Consider the following 19,073-nt stretch of genomic DNA (forward strand, 5'->3'; position numbering starts at 1 on the left):
TTAAAGGGGATACACATTCATCGTTGTTTATTTCAGAAATCTTTTCACATTAGGTTTTGAATTTTTTTTTTTATAAATACATTTCCAGACCCCATTACACAATAAGGGTACACCTTTTACTTGATGGAAAGCCTGTACCCCATTAGTGATAAAAGATTAGAAACACCCCTTTGTCCTGCCCCAAATCATTCACCCATACTAATTATATCTATAAAAGTACAAATACTCTATGAGGACATTTTTGCATTTGTCAACTGCAGTTGAGCTCAATCTTTGGGATGCTTATCTTTCTTTACACACTCCTCTTTTTACATCACCTTCATGCTAAGGTGGAAAAGACTGTCTGCCGAATGATGGGAAACCCTAAGTACCCGCTACTGTCCAAGGATGGAGACGTTACCTTTGGAGGAATTTTTGCAATCAACAGTGTAGAAACATTACCTTCATTTCAGTTTACTAAAAAACCTCAGCTTCTATTATGCTCCAGGTTTGTTACATTGGAAATTAATTAAGAAACATCAGAGCAAATGCATTTGGTACAAGGTGAAGAAAATATATTGCAGAATATCTATATTATATAACAGTAAACTACTATAACAGTATGATGCTTCAGGTATGAGCCATATGTTAAATTCAATAAGGATAAAAACAAATATCTTGTATTGTCCACCTTATTTTTCTGTTTAATCATTTTTTTTATTTACTGATTGCTATTAAATATTTTGACAGTGTGAATCTTAGAGATTTTCGGATGGCTCAAATCATGATCTTTGCCATTGAGGAGATTAACAGAAGTCAAAGTTTGCTCCCAAATGTTTCTATTGGCTACAGAGTATATGATAGCTGTGGTTCAAGATTGTCATCAATGAGTGCAACTATGGCATTGATGAATGATCAGGAGTTTGCAGCAGTGGACATTTGTAATGGACAGTCTCATATACATGCTATCATTGGGGAAACAGAGTCTTCTGCTACAGTGATTCTTTCCAGAACTACAGCACCTTTTAAAATTCCAGTGGTAAGAGGCAATAACAGTAAAATATTGACACAATTATCATACTGATACTATATCACTGTTAACTGTGCTTTCTTTTTCAGATAAGTCACGGCGCCACATGTGAATGTCTCAGTAATAGAAAAGAGTTCCCCTCTTTCTTCAGGACAATTGCCAGTGATTACCATCAGGGAAGAGCACTCGCATACATAGTCAAGCAATTTGGATGGTCTTGGGTGGGAGCTGTGAACAGTGATAATGACTATGGAAACAATGGAATGGCCATATTTCTGAATACAGCCAAGGAGGAGGGCATTTGTGTTGAGTACTCAGAGAAGTTCTACAGAACAGAGCCTGAAAAACTCCTAAAAGTGGTAGACAAAATTAAGCAAGGCACTGCAAAAGTGATTGTTGCATTTCTTTCCCGTGTTGAGATGGTCAAGCTACTTGAGCAGCTCAGTATGCAGAACATTACAGGCCTCCAAATGATTGGAGTGGAGGCATGGACAACTGCAAAGGTTTTGGTCACATCAAACAGCTTTCATGTGCTGGGAGGGTCACTAGGGTTTGCAGTGAGAAAAATCAATATTGAAGGGTTTTCAGATTACGTTATAAAAGCATTCTGGGACACAGCTTTTCCATGCTTACAGACAGATGGGAATTATTCGCAAAATGCATCAAGTTGCAGCAGATATCAAGATCTATTTGTGCTGAACAATTACAATGAAGATGTGCCTGAACAAAGATATGCAAGCAATGTCTACAAAGCTGTTTATGCCATAGCTTATTCACTTCACAGTCTACTCAAATGCACAAAACAGGGCAGTTGTGAGAAAGGCCTGATAATACAACCACAGCAGGTAAAAGAAAGGAGGAGAGCACAAAGGTAAACTTTTTCTGTTTAACAATGTGATAAAATGCCTCAATTATAATGTTCCAAATCTGTCTTTTTACAAGGTTGTTGAGGCTTTGAAAAAGGTAAATTTCACTGTTAAGATGGGAGATCACGTGTGGTTTGACAGCACTGGCGCTGCAGTAGCCCAGTATGAAGTCGTGAACTGGCAAAAAGACTCAGATGGATCAATCCAGTTTAAACCAGTGGGTTACTATGATGCCTCACTGCCCTCTCACCAGCGCTTTGTGCTTAACACTACAAACATAATTTGGGCTGGAGGACAGTTAGAGGTAATTAGCAATAATCTGCTTGTCCTAGAGTGTGTCTACACTAATGGAATATAATGTCAAAATCTACAAAATGAAATAGTTGTATTGACCTATATAAAGGAGAATAAGAAGACTTCAGCATATGGTTAAATTCATTAAAACAAAACCAAACAGTGCACTCTATCACATCTCAAAACTCTGCTCCTGATCAAAGTTCAAGACAGAACGTTTCGTTTGAAAGAAGCTGATATGACAGGAATCGTCCTCTCGTTGAGAGGGATAAAACATTTTGAGGATGGGTTTTTTGCAAATGGGAAGTACTGTGCTAAACAATGGCTGAGAACTGTTGCTCAATTTCTAGAACAGCACATTTCAATAATTGTTTTGTTCCCAAGAAATATCCACAATACATCAGCCAACAATGTTATCAGAATTATTTAAGAATTAAGTTTTTGTCTTCAAGATAAAAGCAGCTGACAAACAAATTACCTGCTGACAGGGTGTTTTGTGTTTCACAGTAAGCAACGTGTCAGCAGGCTATCTGGCAGGAAATTCAGACACAAAATGTCTTTCTTGCATGCAATTCTTGAAACAGCCACCAGATGGCCCTATATTTATCGTAGATCTGATATTCCCAAAAAACAATATCTGATTAAAGATGTACTCAGTAACCTTTGTCTTTGTGTTATCTCAGACTTACATTGACAGTTAGTGGCTTGGATGCAGCATACTACTGATACTTAAAATCAGTAGTTTTCAGTGTCAGATGCCATTGTAGAAATTTAGTATTCACAGTCAGCCAAGATTACTTTAATCAATGAGTGAATGTGTCAAATTACAGAATGGTTACTGAGATTAAGTGAGTTGTATTGTGCTGGTCATGTGATTCTAACATAAACGTTCCAATTTGCAGACCTCTCCATGTAGAATAACACAGCTTTTATAAGGTTACTGATATGACTGGTTAATGTGAGCAGATGTGGGTAGAGTAGCCAAAATCTTTACTCAAGTACAATTAGTTAAAAAATAAAATAAATATTATTCAAGTAGAAGTAAAAGTAGTAATGTTAAAAATGATTAGAGTAAGAGTAAGAAAGTTTCCAATTAAAAGAATACTCATGTAGCGAGTAACATGTTACTTCCGCATATACGTCATATAATGGATATTTATGACCAAATATTCCATTACATAATACAAATTTAACATGTATTACACAATAATAATACAAATAAGAATAATAATTTCTTCAATTCTTCTTTTTCTTCTTCTTCTTCTTCTTCTTCTTCTTCTTCTTCTTCTTCTTCTTCTTCTTCTTCTTCTTATTATTATTATTATTATGATTATATTAATATTACTTTAAGGACACTTGTCAGATTTGGATGAATCTGTCAATTAGAAGATACCTTTGGAAACCAGTTTCTAGTAATTATTATGGTGAAAAATATGTTCCACTGGCCCAATAAGATATAATGCTGAATAAAACAAAGCAAGATCATGCTATATTAATTCCTACTATCGCTATTTAAAAAGATATGTCACTTCTTAGTTCTTAGTTCAGTGTAGTTACAGTATTTTCAGTGTCTAAATAATTTAGATAGTTAGTTTTGTACACTAACAGTAAACGACACCTTGTCTCTGTGTTTGAAAGTGTATTAGGCTTATTTAAGTTAAGAACTTGTTTTTGGTTGTCCATAAGAAAATACTATATTGCAGCACTGATATAACGTGTATAATTATAAAATTAGGTCATAAGAGCCCATAGTTTCAGAATTACCCTAAAAACGACCATAACACAGACAAGCCCACATTATTAGTATCACCAACACTTACTGTGCTGCAATTTAAATCTTGAAATGTATGCTTGTACAGGTATTGTTGTAAAATGAAGGTATGCGTGATGAAAGAAAGTGTTTATTTTGAGAGCTTGTTGCAGGAGTGATGAGCTCTACTCAAGTAACAAAGTGCAGCTGTAAAGATCCACTGTCATAAAAGTCCCATTAAAAAATCTCTCAGCAAATTAGGCTTATTAACACTTAAAATTAAAATTAAATAAAAATCAGTAATTTAACGACAGGAACGTTGCCCATTGTAACAAACTAAAAGTTAAAAAAGTTATTAAAAATGTACTTAAGTAAGAGTAAAAGAACCCACCATTAAATATACTCATAAGTAATTTTTTTTTCCAAAAAGTTACTCAAGTTAATATAACGGAGTAAATGTATTGTGTTACTACCCACCTCTGAATCTGAGTGGTCCTGATTTCCTACATATATTGCAAAATGTCAGTTCATGTCTTGAGGAGTCACTCAGTAACTTTTTTAATGAGGAAAAGGGTAATGAGTGTACCTTTAAGAAGAAATGCTTGAATATCAGAAAAACACTTCAGTAAAACCAGTTATCGTTCAATCGTGCAAGAAACTCTTTTTAATGCATATAATTTTTTGCACTTCGACATTGTCATGCTGAAGCAGAAAAAGCCTTACCCAGAAGGCTGACCCAAAGTTGGAACCACACAATTTTCTAGCAGCATGTCATTGAATGATGTAGCATTATGATCTGTCTTTAATGAAATTACTTTTTACTCGATTACTGTAGATACAGCATGACTTTGAATTATGTTTTTTCCAATGCAGAAGCCAAGGTCTGTGTGCAGTGAAAGATGTCCACCAGGAACTAGGAAGGCTGCCCAGAAAGGAAGACCTGTCTGCTGTTATGACTGTATTCCATGTGCAGAAGGAGAGATCAGTAATGAGACAGGTAAACTTCAGCCCATCTCAAAGTTCCAAAGAAAATTTGTTAGTTGCTCTTTCTGTGTTCTCCTTCTACTGTTCAAGATGCAGTTCCTTATCAAAGGAGTTAATAAATGAAACTGTTTTCCTTTAGTCTCTAACAATAGTGATCACAACTTCCTTTCCAGATTCAAATAACTGCAAGCAGTGTCCAGGGGAATACTGGTCTAATGCTGAGAAAAATGAATGTGTGTTAAAGGCTATAGAGTTTCTTTCATTCACAGAAGTTATGGGTACAGTGCTAGTCTTTTTCTCACTATTTGGGGTAGGATTAACTGTGCTGGTGGCCATCCTGTTCTACATCAAGAAGGACACCCCCATAGTAAAAGCCAACAACTCAGAACTGAGCTTCCTGCTGCTCTTCTCACTGACTCTGTGTTTTCTCTGTTCACTTACTTTCATTGGTCGGCCCACTGAGTGGTCCTGTATGTTGCGTCATACAGCGTTTGGGATAACTTTTGTCCTCTGTATCTCCTGTGTTCTGGGAAAAACAGTAGTGGTGTTAATGGCCTTCAAGGCTGCACTTCCAGGAAGTAATGTCATGAAATGGTTTGGACCTGCACAACAGAGATTCAGTGTTCTTGCCTTTACATTTATACAGGTTCTTATCTGTGTGCTGTGGCTAACAATATCTCCTCCTTTTCCCTATAAAAATATGAAATACTATAAGGAAAATATCATTCTTGAGTGCAGTCTGGGTTCTACAATAGGTTTCTCTGCTGTGCTGGGTTATATTGGCCTACTGGCTCTGTTGTGCTTCATTTTGGCTTTTCTGGCTCGGACACTGCCTGATAACTTCAATGAAGCCAAATTCATCACATTCAGTATGCTCATTTTCTGTGCTGTATGGATCACATTTATCCCAGCTTATGTCAGTTCTCCTGGGAAATTTACTGTAGCTGTGGAGATATTCGCCATTTTAGCCTCAAGCTTTGGTTTACTTTTCTGTATATTCACACCAAAATGTTATATTATCCTCTTTAAGCCTGAACAAAATACAAAGCAACATATGATGGGAAAGACTCAATCTAAGTCCAATTGAGAAATAAACTAAGATGGTCATGTTAGCACTGCGGTTGTTTATACACTGTTTCCATAAAATATTATCATGCAGTTGTGTCTTTTTTTCTAAAGGAAAATATATCTACAACTTTCACATTTTCTGCATTGATTATGTAGGACAATATGGGCAATTCTGCAAAACTGAGTTAATTATGATACAGTATATTTTGAGAGTAGAGAGATCTACACAATTTTTGAGAGATGAAAGGATTATCATTATAAGCTAACATATTTAATTAAATAATATGTAAGGTGTGGGTGATTTCCAATATGTGAAAGAACAATTAAGTGACACAAAGTTCTCTAGGAAAATTTGTTCAGTATGGAGGCCTATCAACTGATACTTTCTCTACACATTTCTGTCTCTTAGAAAAACAGCAGAATATTTTTATATCAAACAGAGGCATGATATCACCTACAAATGCCTTTCATTCAGACCTCTGACATTTAGACAGTCATGAGCCCAACAACGTTGGTGATAATTGGCAATTGTGAAAAAACAAATACAAATGTGTCTCTGTGGCAGCTTAAATGTATTTACACAGCAATCGCAATCACTGGAAACAATATACAGTATAAAGTAATTGAGTATTGGTTGATGATGATAAGTGCAGTCAGTCAATATTTTTTTTTGTTGTTGTGATTAAATATACATTTTTCATAATCACAGATTTATAAAGTGCTGAAATTTGATTCTAAATTATATACTGTATAATTAGTTTCCTGTCAAAATGTATTTATTTCGTTCTTAGGAAAGAACAGAAAATGTAGCAATATTGTTTTATAAAAATTTCCAACAAAGCCTTCCTCAGTATACAGATAGAAATGCAACAAAATAGCAACAGTTTAAGTAACATTCTACTTTTGATTGACTAATTGAAAGAATTAGTCCCCCCATAGGTTGCATATTTATAGTAATGGGCATTTAATCTATTAAAATCTCTTCCTCCACAACATTAATCGACCAGCAGACTGTGGCTATTTGTACAGATTTGCATCAGGGCGTCAATCTAAAGGTCAAGCACCACTTTGATCTTGCAGAAATCATCTCATTTTGCATTTTAGACTTTTCGTGCTTCTGTTGTAATTAAATTGACACTATAACACTATGTTTGTGGAAACTCCATTGGGTAGGACCTACCATGGGACTTCTCCACATGATATATTTCCGACAAGGCTCGGCAAGACCATATAATGTATTTCCACTCAAACCCCCCCCTCTGGGTGGGGTGTGGTCTACAGCTCTAGTGCTGATATATGTCAGAATGGTAGTGTAAAGACACTGAAGATACGTTTATATATTTATTTTTCATCATCTGTAAGGACCGGCGACTTAGTTCAAAGCAACTTATTTACACAATTTATACGTAAATGTTGGCCTGTAAAACACACTGCACACTAAAAACACATATACTTACACACAAACAGATAGTTATTAAAGTTAATGAATGAATAGAATACAACAAGCTTCTCTTACAGACTAAAAGATGTTTATTTGTATACAGCATAGATATAATCTTCACGAAGCACAACTTCACATGCTGAGCGGAAAGAAGGGTGGATGCTCCCAGGTACTAATACTTGCCGCACACTATCTCTCAGGTAATCAGTGCAACTTATACATGGTTGTAAGTTGTCTGTGTGTATTTTTTTTCTCACATGCACAATGTTGACCAAGTGTGACTTATATTTAGGTGCAACTTTATTTATGTAAAATACGGTAGAGCTGCATGCATGTGCCGTTAGCTGTGAGGAATATCTTAAAAATGCTAAAAGGAACAAAGCATTGTGGTTGTAATTAAATAAATGTAATCTTATAAAAGTACAATAATGTAAGATGTGTTACATTACTTCATTACTAAGTAAAATAATTAAATAACTGATCAGCTCTAGACCAACACTGCTGAAAACAGACACATATTTTTTTTTTTTTAGAAATGCACTCATATGAGCACTTTATTAGGAAAACATTTACACCTGCATATTCGTGTGATTATCTAATCAGTCAATTGTGCGGCAGCAGTGCAATGCATAAAGTCATTCAGATACAGGTCAGGAGCTTAAGTTAATGTTCATGTTAATGTTTGCAGCATTAAAGCAAAGGGGGACGAGGCCAACTGTAGTATCATAGGGAAACAAGAAACCCCTTCTGTCAAAGGAAGAAGACATTATCATTGGAGGAGCTTTTTCAGTTCACAGCAAAATACATTTGGAAATTCCTTCTTTTACTGAAAAACCTCATTGTCTAATGTGCACAAGGTGTGTTGCTTCTCTGCTACTATTGTAAGTAATTTCATATTGTCTATATAATATATTTTATTTGGTAAAAAATGACATTAATTACTGTTTCCAATATGATTTTCAATAGAAGCCACAAACCTTATTACTAATAAATTCACTATTCTCTGTTAAATCTATCTGTCAAATTAGACTTGAGACAATTCTGCTTTGCTCAGACCATGGTCTTTGCCATTGAGGAAACTAACAGCAAGAGGAGCTTACCCCCAAACATTTCAGTTAGACACCAAATATTTGAGAGCTGTGGTTCAACATTGGCCTCTATGAGGTAATCAATTGCTCTAATAAATGTTCAGGAGTTAACAGCAGAACAAACCTTCTATGGTAAAACAGCGGTGAAAGCCATTATTGGAGATTCTGATCCTCAGCCATTGTACTGTCCAGAGAAACAGAGCCTTTCAAGATACCTGTGGTAACATACATAGTCATGCATGCTTTTTATTGTAAAAAGTATACAAATAAAAATACATTATTTAATTTTATCTGTTCTGTTTGCCAGATTAGTCATTACTTGCATATTTGCATACCCCGCCCCCGGACATACGGGTACAAAGGCGAGGAAAATACTAGAGTTCATTCAGAAATTTTCTTCGGAGCCGATGGTTGTGCATGCTGTTTGCGTGAGATCACTTTTGCTACTTGTGCCTGCCTGAGCAACTGCAAGTTTTTTTCTTTCTTCACAACGTCTAGGTTACGAATGTAACCTCCGTTCCCCGATGGAGGGAACGAGACGTTGTGTCGGAGAAGCGACACTAGGAGTCTCTCTTGAGCACCGAATATACCTCTGATCTATGAAAAAAGGCTAATGAGAAGTTGGCAGCTAGTATTTGCATACCCCGCCCCCGGACATACGGGTACAAAGGTGAGGCAAATACTAGAGTTCATTCAGGATTTTTCTGAGGAGCCGGAAATGGTCCGGCCACTACAGCGGCTCGGCTCAGCGACGTGGATGGGAAGGACACAACATCTCGTTCCCTCCATCGGGGAACGGAGGTTACATTCGTAACCTAGATGTTCCCTTTCTGTCGCTCTCTCCACGTTGTGTCGGAGAAGCGACACTAGGGGTCCAATTTAAATCACGCCATTCACTGAGCCGTGTACGTGGTCTGACACAGGAGCGGGCAGGTTTTTTTTACGTGCCAGACGACCATCTGTATCAGACTGCACGTACCCTTCCCCAATGCCCCACCAAAGTCATCGGAATCCTTTTGGTTACCCTGACAGGGAAACAAGGCGATGCTTGCCAACCTGGGAACAGGCCAAGCCTGGCTGGGCCTCTTTTCTCTCTATGTTTCTTGCATAGAGCAATAGACAGCTGGGGCCCTTACACGCACTGAGGGAAGGGGTCTTACCCAATTTCCTATTCTTTCAGGTGGAAAAGACCCTGCGGAGACCACCCCTACCCAGCTGGGGAGGTAAGGTGGTGAATACATCACATGTGTTTTTAGGCGACACGTGGAAGTGGCGCGGTGGTAGATCGAGCCTCAGCGAGGGGGAGTTGCTACAACACGGCAACCGGAGGACAGCCGGAACTGCCTAAGGAAAATGCGGGTCCGCTTGTAAGGGGACCGTATCGCGGAAAATACACACAGGGGGAGTCCGCGTAGGAGTCCTCACCCTGTGGAGCACCTATTCCAGTACAGGGTAGATTTGAGTACCTGCAGTGCATTGGGTCGGCAAGTTCCTCCGCCGAACTGCGGACCCATGAGGGCTAGGGTGGAATCGACCAGGGATTCGAGTTGAGTGGAATCTCCTGGGAAAAAAGACGCACAGTTTTACCTCAACCGAGGAAAAGGGCGCTATATGCAAGCGATTCAACCGGCCAGCCCATCAGCGTGTTACCGAGTTCTTCTGGCGCGGACCTGAGAAAACGCGATGAAACTGACTCAACCCTGAGATTGTAATATCTCGTAAAGGTGTTGGGTGTTGCCCAACCCGCTGCTCTACAAATGTCTGCCAGGGAAGTACCCCTGGCCAGTGCCCACGAGGACGCAACACTCCTTATCGAGTGAGCTCGGCCCCACATGGGGGGGGGGTGGCACGGCCTGAGTGTGATAAGCCAATGAAATGGCATCTACTACCCAGTGGGAAAGCCTCTGTTTGGAGACAGCGTTTCCTTTCCGCTGTCTCCCAAGGCATAAAAAGAACTGCTCAGAGTGTCTAAAGCTCTGCATGTGGTCCAGATAGGTACGCAAAGCACGTACAGGACACAGCAACAATGGGGCTGGGTCTGCCTCCTCCCGGGGCAGCACTTGCAGGTTCACTACCTGGTCTCTAAAGGGAGTGGTTAGAACCTTGGGCACGTAGCCCGGTCGCGGTCTTAGGATAACATGAGTATCTGCCAGACCGAACTCCAGGCAAGTGTCGCTGACAGAGAACGCTTGCAGGTCCCCGACCCTTTTGATGGAGGTGAGTGCAATCAGCAGGGCAGTCTTAAGAGAGAGGGCCCTGAGTCCAACTGATTCTAGCGGCTCGAAGGGAGGTCTCTGGTGCCCGTGAGGACTACAGAGAGGTCCCAGTAGGGGAACAGGCTTGGCCGGGAGGGAACTAACCTCCTGGCGCCTCTTAGGCAAACTCCAGGCAAGTGTCGCTGACAGAGAACACTTGCAGGTCCCCGACCCTTTTGATGGAGGTGAGTGCAATCAGCAGGGCAGTCTTAAGAGAGAGGGCCCTGAGTCCAACTGATTCTAGCGGCTCGAAGGGAGGTCTCTGGTGCCCATGAGGACTACAGAGAGGTCCCAGTAGGGGAACAGGCTTGGCCGGGAGGGATCTAACCTCCTGGCGCCTCTTAGGAACCTGATGATTAAGTCGTGCTTACCAATGGACTTGCCGTCTACTGCGTCTTCAAGGTGGATGGGGACAGCCTCCCCTCCAACCTCTCCTGCAGGACTAGGAGCACTGACCTAACTGCACACCTCTGTGGGTCTTCGGCCCGGGAAGAACACCAATCTGCGAACAAGCGACACTTCAGGGTGTAGAGCTGCCTGGTGGAAGGGGCTCTGGCTTGGTTGATCGTGTCTTTGACAGTAGGTGGTAGGCCAGCTAGATCTTCCGCGTCCCATCCAGGGACCTGATGTGGAGTTTCCAGAGGTCTGGATGCGGATGCCAGAGCGTGCCCAGCCCCTGAGAAAGAAGGCCCTTCCTCAGGGGAATTCGCAAGGGAGGGGCTGTCGTGAGGAGTACAAGGTCCGAGAACCAGGCCCGGGTGGGCCAATATGGAGCCACTAGTGTGACTTGCTCTTCGTCCTCCCTGACCTTGCACAGCACCTGTGCAAGAAAGCTCACTGGGGGAAATGCGTACTTGCGCAGCCCCGTGGGCCAGCTGTGTGCCAGCGCGTCTGCCCTGAGGGGAGCCTCTGTTTGGCCATACCAGAGCGGGCAGTGGGAGGTCTCTCGGGAGGCAAGCAGGTCTACCTGGGCCTTGCCGAATCATTCCCAAATCAGCTGGACCGACTGGGGGTGAAGCCTCCACTCTCCACTGGGCAAGCGTTGTCATGACAGCGCGTCCGCTACCACATTGAGTTTTCTGGGGATGTGAGTGGCACGCAGCGACCTGAATCGCTGCTGGCTCCAAAGGAGGAGACGACGGGTGAGTCGTGACATGTGGTGGGAGCGTACACCACCTTGGCGATTTATGTACGCTACTGCAGTGGTGCTGTCTGACCTGATTAGGACATGTTTGTCTCAAATTAACGGGAGAAACTGTCACAGGGCAAAGAAAACAGTCAACAACTCTAGGCAATTGATATGCCAGCGCAGTGGGGCCCCTCTCCAAAGGCCCGCAGCTGCGTGCCTGTTGCAAACGGCGCCCCAACCCGATTTGGAGGTGTCGGTAGTGACCAGGACGCATCGGGACACCTGCTGCAGGGGCACTCCTGCCCGTAGAAAGCAGAGGTCTGTCCAGGGTTTGAAGGTTTGGCGGCAGGTGGTGGTGATTCTCACACGGTGCGTGCCGCGGCGCCATGCTCGTCTCGGGACTCGAGTCTGAAGCCAGTGCTGAAGCGGTCTCATATGCATCAACCCCAGTGGTGTGACTGTGGCGGAGGATGCTATATGACCCAGGAGTCTCTGGAAGAGTTTTAGAGGGACAGTTGTGCCTTGAACTTTGCGAGGCATTTCAGCACCGACTGTGCACGCTCGTTGGTGAGACGTGCAGACATTGAGACTGAGTCTAACTCCATGCCGAGAAAGGAGATGCTCTGAGCTTGCTCTTTTCTCGGTTGACCTGAAGCCCCAAGCGGCTGAGGTGTTTGGGCACCTGGTCTCTGTGAGCGCATAGTAACTCTCGGAAGTGGGCCAGTATGAGGCAGTCATCGAGGTAGTAGAGTATGCGGATGCCGGCTTCTTGGAACGGGGCAAGGGCTGCCTCTGCAACTTTCGTGAAGACACAAGGGGACAGAGACATACCGAAGGGGAGGACTTTGTACTGAAATGCCTGGCCATCAAACACGAACTGTAGGAAGGATTGGTGTTACGGCAGAATTGAGACGTGGAAGTACGCGTCCTTCAGGTCTACCGCTGCGAACCAATCTAGGTGCCGGACGCATGTTAAGATACACTTTTGCGTGAGCATTTTGAACGGGAGTTTGAGCAGTGCTCGGTTTAAAAACTTGCAAGTCCAAGATTGGTCGTAAGCCGACGCCTTTCTTGGGTACAACGAAGTAAGGGCTGTAGAGACCCTTCTCCATTTCGGTTGGGGGGACAGGCCCTATCACGTCTTTGCGCAGGGATTTGGTATGTTCGCCGTCTACTGCGGAAACGGAAAGGGGGTGGGGTGGGGCCTGGCAAACTGAATTGCGTAACCGAGTCGAATGGTCCGGTACAGCCAACATAATGGGTTGGGCAGTGAAAGCCACGCCTCCAAACTCCGTGCTGGGCGTACCCGGTGGGGGCTTCGCAGCGGGGCGAAGCAGGTAGTGGCAAGGCAAGGGTGCGTCCCGAGGCTTTGGTGCTGAGAACAAACTCAAAGCACTTACCTTGCTGGGTTCGTGACTGGAGGAGGAGGTCCGGTTGCAGGCGTCCTCTAGACTTGTCAGAACCGGCCGTCCGGGGGACAGTCGTGGGGCTGAAGGCAGACTGTGGCCGCGTCCAGCATGCCGGGACTGTTGAGGCCTGGTGGCAAAGTGCCGTGAGAACGGCACTTGCAGGCCAGGTGACCCAGAGACAAAAAAGGAAATAGCTCTATTATTGAGAATGTGAGTACCGCAATTAAATTAATTCAACAAAAGGGGTCCGTGAGATGAGGGGGCATCCATCTTCTGCGGGGAGCTCGACGCCGGGGCTGAGAGCTGGGCCCATGTTTGTTGAGGTGGAGCACCTCTTTTCTTTCTTTCTTGAAAGCCGCAGGAGGACGCCCTCGGCGAGCAGACAGGGTATGGCCCCTGGTGGCAGGTTTGCAGCAGAGCAGGATGTGTGAAATAGCCTCCGTCTGTTTCTTCACCACTGAGGACAGCTGGGTGGAGTCGTCAGGTGGTGTCGCCGAATGGACGGAGCTGGGAGACGGGAGGGTTTGAGAAAGCGTGCTTTGTCTACCTCCTCTACTGCGACCAGGTCCAGTCCATGTGTTGCGTTTCCAGACCATGAGGGTGGCCATCGCCTGTTCTAGTGCAGTTCCTGCGGCACATCAAGAACAGGACTACCCAAGTGCAAATTTTGGAGTGCCTTGGCCCGGTGGACTTGCATGAGGTGGCCATGGTGTGCAGGGGGGGAGCGGTCTGGGACCGTTCTACCGCCAAGGGTAGTGATAGTGGAGGAGCGAGGAAGCTTGGCTTGCTCAGCTCATCATGCATTTCCGGGAAGAAAGGAAACGGGGGGTTCGCGGGGATTTACCCAGCCAACATAGCTCGTCATTTTCCCCAAATTGCCTCCATCGCCTGCGCCACCAGCCTCAATCCCGTAGGAAAGAGGCGAGGAGTTTGGGGCGGCTGAAGTGGCTTTCTCTCATGACAAAAGAAGTCTTTAAAAACACGTGTCCTGAAAAGGACGTTCAGCGCCACTGTGTATTGCTCTTTTAGAGAAAATCACTCTTTTAAACAACTCTCTTAGAGTTTGGGTTTCTGCACTGTCGAAGCGCCCAGGGGCAATTACACTGCCGTGCAAGAAGGAGAAATTGCCGCTGTAATGCGCCATCTATCCAACAGCATGCAGAGCGTTAGAGGAAAACTGGAACTGGTGTGATCTCACGCAAACAGCATGCACAACCATCGGCTCCGAAGAAAATTTCTGAATGAACTCTAGTATTTTCCTCGCCTTTGTACCCGTATGTCCGGGGGCGGGGTATGCAAATATGCAAGTAATGACTAATCTGGCAAACAGAACAGATAAAATTAAATAATGTATTTTTATTTGTATACTTTTTACAATAAAAAGCATGCATGACTATGTATGTTACCACAGGTATCTTGAAAGGCCCTGTTTCTCTGGACAGTACAATGGCTGAGGATCAGAATCTCCAATAATGGCTTTCACACAACGTGGAGAGAGCGACAGAAGGGGAACTATAGTATTTCCAGTGATTGCTACCAGAGCAGAGCACTGGACCAGCTAGTCAAACACTTCAGCTGGACATGGGTTGGAGCAGTAGAGGTAGCCGAAAGAGGAGTAAGCTTTGAGTAGTATTCAGTGGCCATACTGAGGAAAAACTCAAAAGAAACATTGCTAAAGTTGTTGAAGTGATGAAAAAGGGCAATGCGAATGCTTATTGCATTTCTGTCACAGGGGGAAATGGATGTGTTGCTAGAGGAGACTATCAGACAATATATATATCAAGGCTCCAGTGAATCTTGAATTACAGAGAAGTACTTGGCAACTGGAAGAATTTCAAAAGCTCTTGGTGGTGCAATAGGATTTACTATCAATAAGTCAAATATCACACAGGCCTAAAATAATTTCTACTTAAGGTCAATCCATCTAAGAATCCTTCAAATTATTTTCTGAGGGAATTTTGGGAGATGACGTTTGGATGCATCTCTCGCCTACAATCAGCTCTAACAAGCATAACAAGCACATGTAGATCTGTTCGCCTCCTGAGATTCCAACCACTGCCCACTCTGGTACTCTCTGACAGAAGCCCTCCTCTGCACTGATGCACTGGCACACAGCTGGTCCTGGGGAATGCGCAAGTATGCATTTCCTCCAGTGAGCCTACTTGCACATCCTGAAGATGTATCGCACTTTATATTTTGTGAATGTTTGCAAAATAGCCTTTCCGAATGTGTTTATTAGCTGATTCCACGGCTAATGCAGCTGAAGTTACCATGTATTCACGGAGACCAGATATACATATATATTCATACAGATGTGGCTGAACTCCGGTATTTACGCTGTCAGTCATATTGGTTCTGATTTGTTGTTGCTGTAGTGTCCGAAGTACATGCTGTAAAGGCACTGCCCTCTGCCGGAAAGGGGGAGGGCAGCAGCAGATATTTAGCATTTAAATAGACACACGAAATCTGCAGGTTTTTGATTCCACCCAAAAGGAGGCATTTACGACAACTTGTATAATAAATGATCCATGGGGTATTTTGAGCTGAAACTTCACAGACGCATTCTGGAGACACCTGAGACTTATATTACATCTTGTAAAAGGGGCATAATAGGTTTCCTTTAACAGTAACAAGATGATATAATGAGCTTGACTCAGTACAGGTTTTATCCATTGATTGCCAGACCTACTTACCTGCTACTAAAATGTAACATCCCTGGCTATGCACATTAAATGTGAACGGCATCATATTGAAATGCTTTGATTCTTAAAAGTAATGTAGTTGGGCTGACATGACTGTTGACTCATGAGCTTTGAAATTTGGAACACTGATAAATCCCCAAGTGCTTGAAATCCCCATAGATTGAAACGTGGTCTGAACAAAGATGAGTGAATGATATATGAAGACATACCATACAAATTTCTGCACTTGCATTTGAGTGACGGTGACACGGAAAACACGGGGCAGACAACCAGGGATCGTAACACCTTTTTACATGTAAAAATAAATAAATAAATACACTATAGAAATCCTAACAATAAATGTCTAGATTGTATATATAAATAATAATATATATAATAATATATATATATATATATATATATATATATATATATATATATATATATATATATATATATAGGTATCAATTTTGCATGATTATGTGCAATATTGCAATATTATTATTTATTCTGTAATGGGTATAAAGTGTAAAACAATGTTGTTAAGTCTCCTTTTAGTTGTCTAGGGGTATAAAAGCATGTAACATATAAGAGATAAGGTTAACTAAGGTTTAAGAAAATAAAATGAAAAGAAAACGGGTTCAGTTACAGATAACTTGCGTGATGGAATTAATCAGGCAGAGACAGATATGGTTACTGCTATATATATTATTTACTTTTTGTAACAAATCGTAACAATACAACCAATCTTAATTACAGTGCAATAGTGAAACAACAAATAATTAATTACAGAATATATACAAATGATAAAATTGAAAAACTTTCTGAAAAGTGCCTCTAGATGATATAGGCCAATTTTTGTGCAAATCGGACAAACAGTCTAGGAGTTTGAAAAATTTGGTTTTCAAACCATTTAAAAATGGCAGACAGGAAGTTTTTTTTTACTTTGACTGTTTGTCAAGATCCAAATAAAGATACATTTATATAGGAGGAAGTAGTTTTAATATATACATTTAATTCACTGAGTGGGTTATACAAAAATACACATTAAATATGTTTGGTATGAAAAGTGCAAATCAATCCCAGAACAACAGCAAAGTACCTTGTGAAGATTCTGGAGAATACAGGTAGACAAGTATCTATATCCACAGTAAAACGAGTCCTATATCGACAGAACCTGAAAGGCTGCTCGGCAAGGAAGAAGCCACTGCTCCAAAACCAGCATTAAAAAACAGAATACAGTTTGCAAGTGCTTATTCAAATTATGTGGATATATTGAAGCAATATCTCAAGACATCAGCCAGGAAGTTATGCTTGGTCACAAATGGGTCTTTCAAATGGACAATTGACCACAAGCATACCTCCAAATTAGTGGTAAAATGGCTTAAGGACAACAAAGTCAAGGTTTTAGAGTGGCCGATTTATTAAAATAAAAATTAGTGGGAGTGAAAAAGCGTGTGCGAGCAAGGAGGTCTACAAACCTGACTCATTTACACCAGTTCTGTCTAGAGGAATGGGCCAAAATTCCAGAAACTTATTGTGAGAAGCTTGTAGAAGGCTACCCAAAATGTTTGACCCAAGTTAAAAAATGTAAAGGCAATGCTAACAAATATTAAAAAAGTGCATGTAAACATTTACATTTATGCATTTGGCAGACACTTTTATCCAAAGCGACTTACAGTGCACTTATTACAGGGACAATCCCCCCAGAGCAACCTGGAGTTAAGTGCCTTGCTCAAGGGCCCAACAGTGGCATCTTGGTGGTGCTGGGGCTTGAACCCCCGGCCTTCTGGTCAGTAACCCTGAGCCTCAACCACTGAGCCACCACTGCCTAAACTTCAGACCCACTGGGAATGTGATGAAAGAAATAAAAGCTGAAATAATTCATTCTCTCTACTATTATTATGACTTTTCACATTCTTAAAATAAAGTAGTGATCCTAAGGCAGGGAATGTTTTTCTACGATTAAATGTCAGGAATTGTGAAAAATTGAGTTTAAAAAGTGTAAAACGTGTATGTAAACTTCTGACTTTAATTGTGTATTTAATTAGGATTTTTAAAAATGTATTTATTATGAGGGCTTGTTTAAGGACCCATCAATGTACAACTGTGTCAGACATGCTTGTGTAGCATCTCGGGTGCGTTGCATAATAAACATAAAATTTTTAGGTCACTGTGTCATGTTAAATATAGTTTAATACATAGAACACAGCTTGAGATCTCTTCATTCGGCTTTGCGCTCAATCAAGTGTTTTGAACACAAGAACGTAATGCACATTTGTGTTGTGCTGCTGCTGGATGATTGTTTTCTTCATTGTATAAACTGTGCATTACCACACAGCTGAAGTTTCACATTTTTTTAACGCGTTATTTTTTATAAAATTGCGAATTAACGCATTAATCGACATGTATACATATATGTATATATATATATATATATATATATATATATATATATATATACACAGTACTATATAAACTTTTTGAGCACTTAGGATGTTTCACAAAAACATATGTCTTAAGATGGTTATTTATATCTTCAGCTTTAGATTGTCAAAGGAATATATATTTTATACTCCCAAACATTACTTTCGCAAATAGAAATGATTAGAACAGAAGAACAGGGTGCTCTGCAAGAGATTGCATTACCCCCACAGATCCCCCCACTGAACACGAGTCAGTCTGGGATTACATAAAGAGACACTTGAAAAGTGTTTCAAGGTGTACCTAGGACAATTGGGGCAAAGGCGGCCACACCAAATATTGGTTTAGCTTTTTTATGTTTACTGGACTTTCTATGTTAATTGATAAATGAAAACAATTTATGATATTATTTTTTAAGACATCCTCACTATGCAAAATTTTTTACAAGTTCCTAAAACTTTTTATATATATATATACACACACACACACACACACACACACACACACATATATATATATATATATATATATATATACATACAGTATATATATACATATATATATATATATATATATATATATATATATATATATATATATATATATATATATATATATATAGTAATGTCCATAATTTCATTCCTTTTGTGTTTATTCCATGCTTATAAGGACACT

The 19,073-nt window shown here is 41.2% G+C and overlaps 1 protein-coding gene across 1 annotated transcript; it reads left to right on the plus strand.

Annotated features, from left to right (window-relative positions):
* The first annotated feature begins 278 nt into the window (after nucleotides 1–278).
* LOC127661303 (extracellular calcium-sensing receptor-like) lies at nucleotides 279–5,990 on the plus strand. The gene is made up of 6 exons (XM_052151933.1): nucleotides 279–487; nucleotides 730–1,018; nucleotides 1,099–1,854; nucleotides 1,952–2,179; nucleotides 4,793–4,916; nucleotides 5,077–5,990. Exons 1-6 carry the CDS (start codon nucleotides 279–281, stop codon nucleotides 5,988–5,990), a joined length of 2,520 nt encoding a protein of 839 aa, XP_052007893.1.
* The last annotated feature ends 13,083 nt before the right edge of the window (nucleotides 5,991–19,073 follow it).

Source organism: Xyrauchen texanus, chromosome 21, assembly GCF_025860055.1.
Source record: "Xyrauchen texanus isolate HMW12.3.18 chromosome 21, RBS_HiC_50CHRs, whole genome shotgun sequence".
Taxonomy (NCBI): domain Eukaryota; kingdom Metazoa; phylum Chordata; class Actinopteri; order Cypriniformes; family Catostomidae; genus Xyrauchen; species Xyrauchen texanus.

Coding starts and splice junctions, on each gene's coding strand:
- LOC127661303 (XM_052151933.1), top strand. CDS start 279: ATGCTTATCTTTCTTTACACACTCCTCTTTTTACATCACCTTCATGCT. Junction 488..729: donor CAGCTTCTATTATGCTCCAG/GTTTGTTACATT, acceptor ATATTTTGACAG/TGTGAATCTTAGAGATTTTC. Junction 4,917..5,076: donor AGAGATCAGTAATGAGACAG/GTAAACTTCAGC, acceptor CTTCCTTTCCAG/ATTCAAATAACTGCAAGCAG.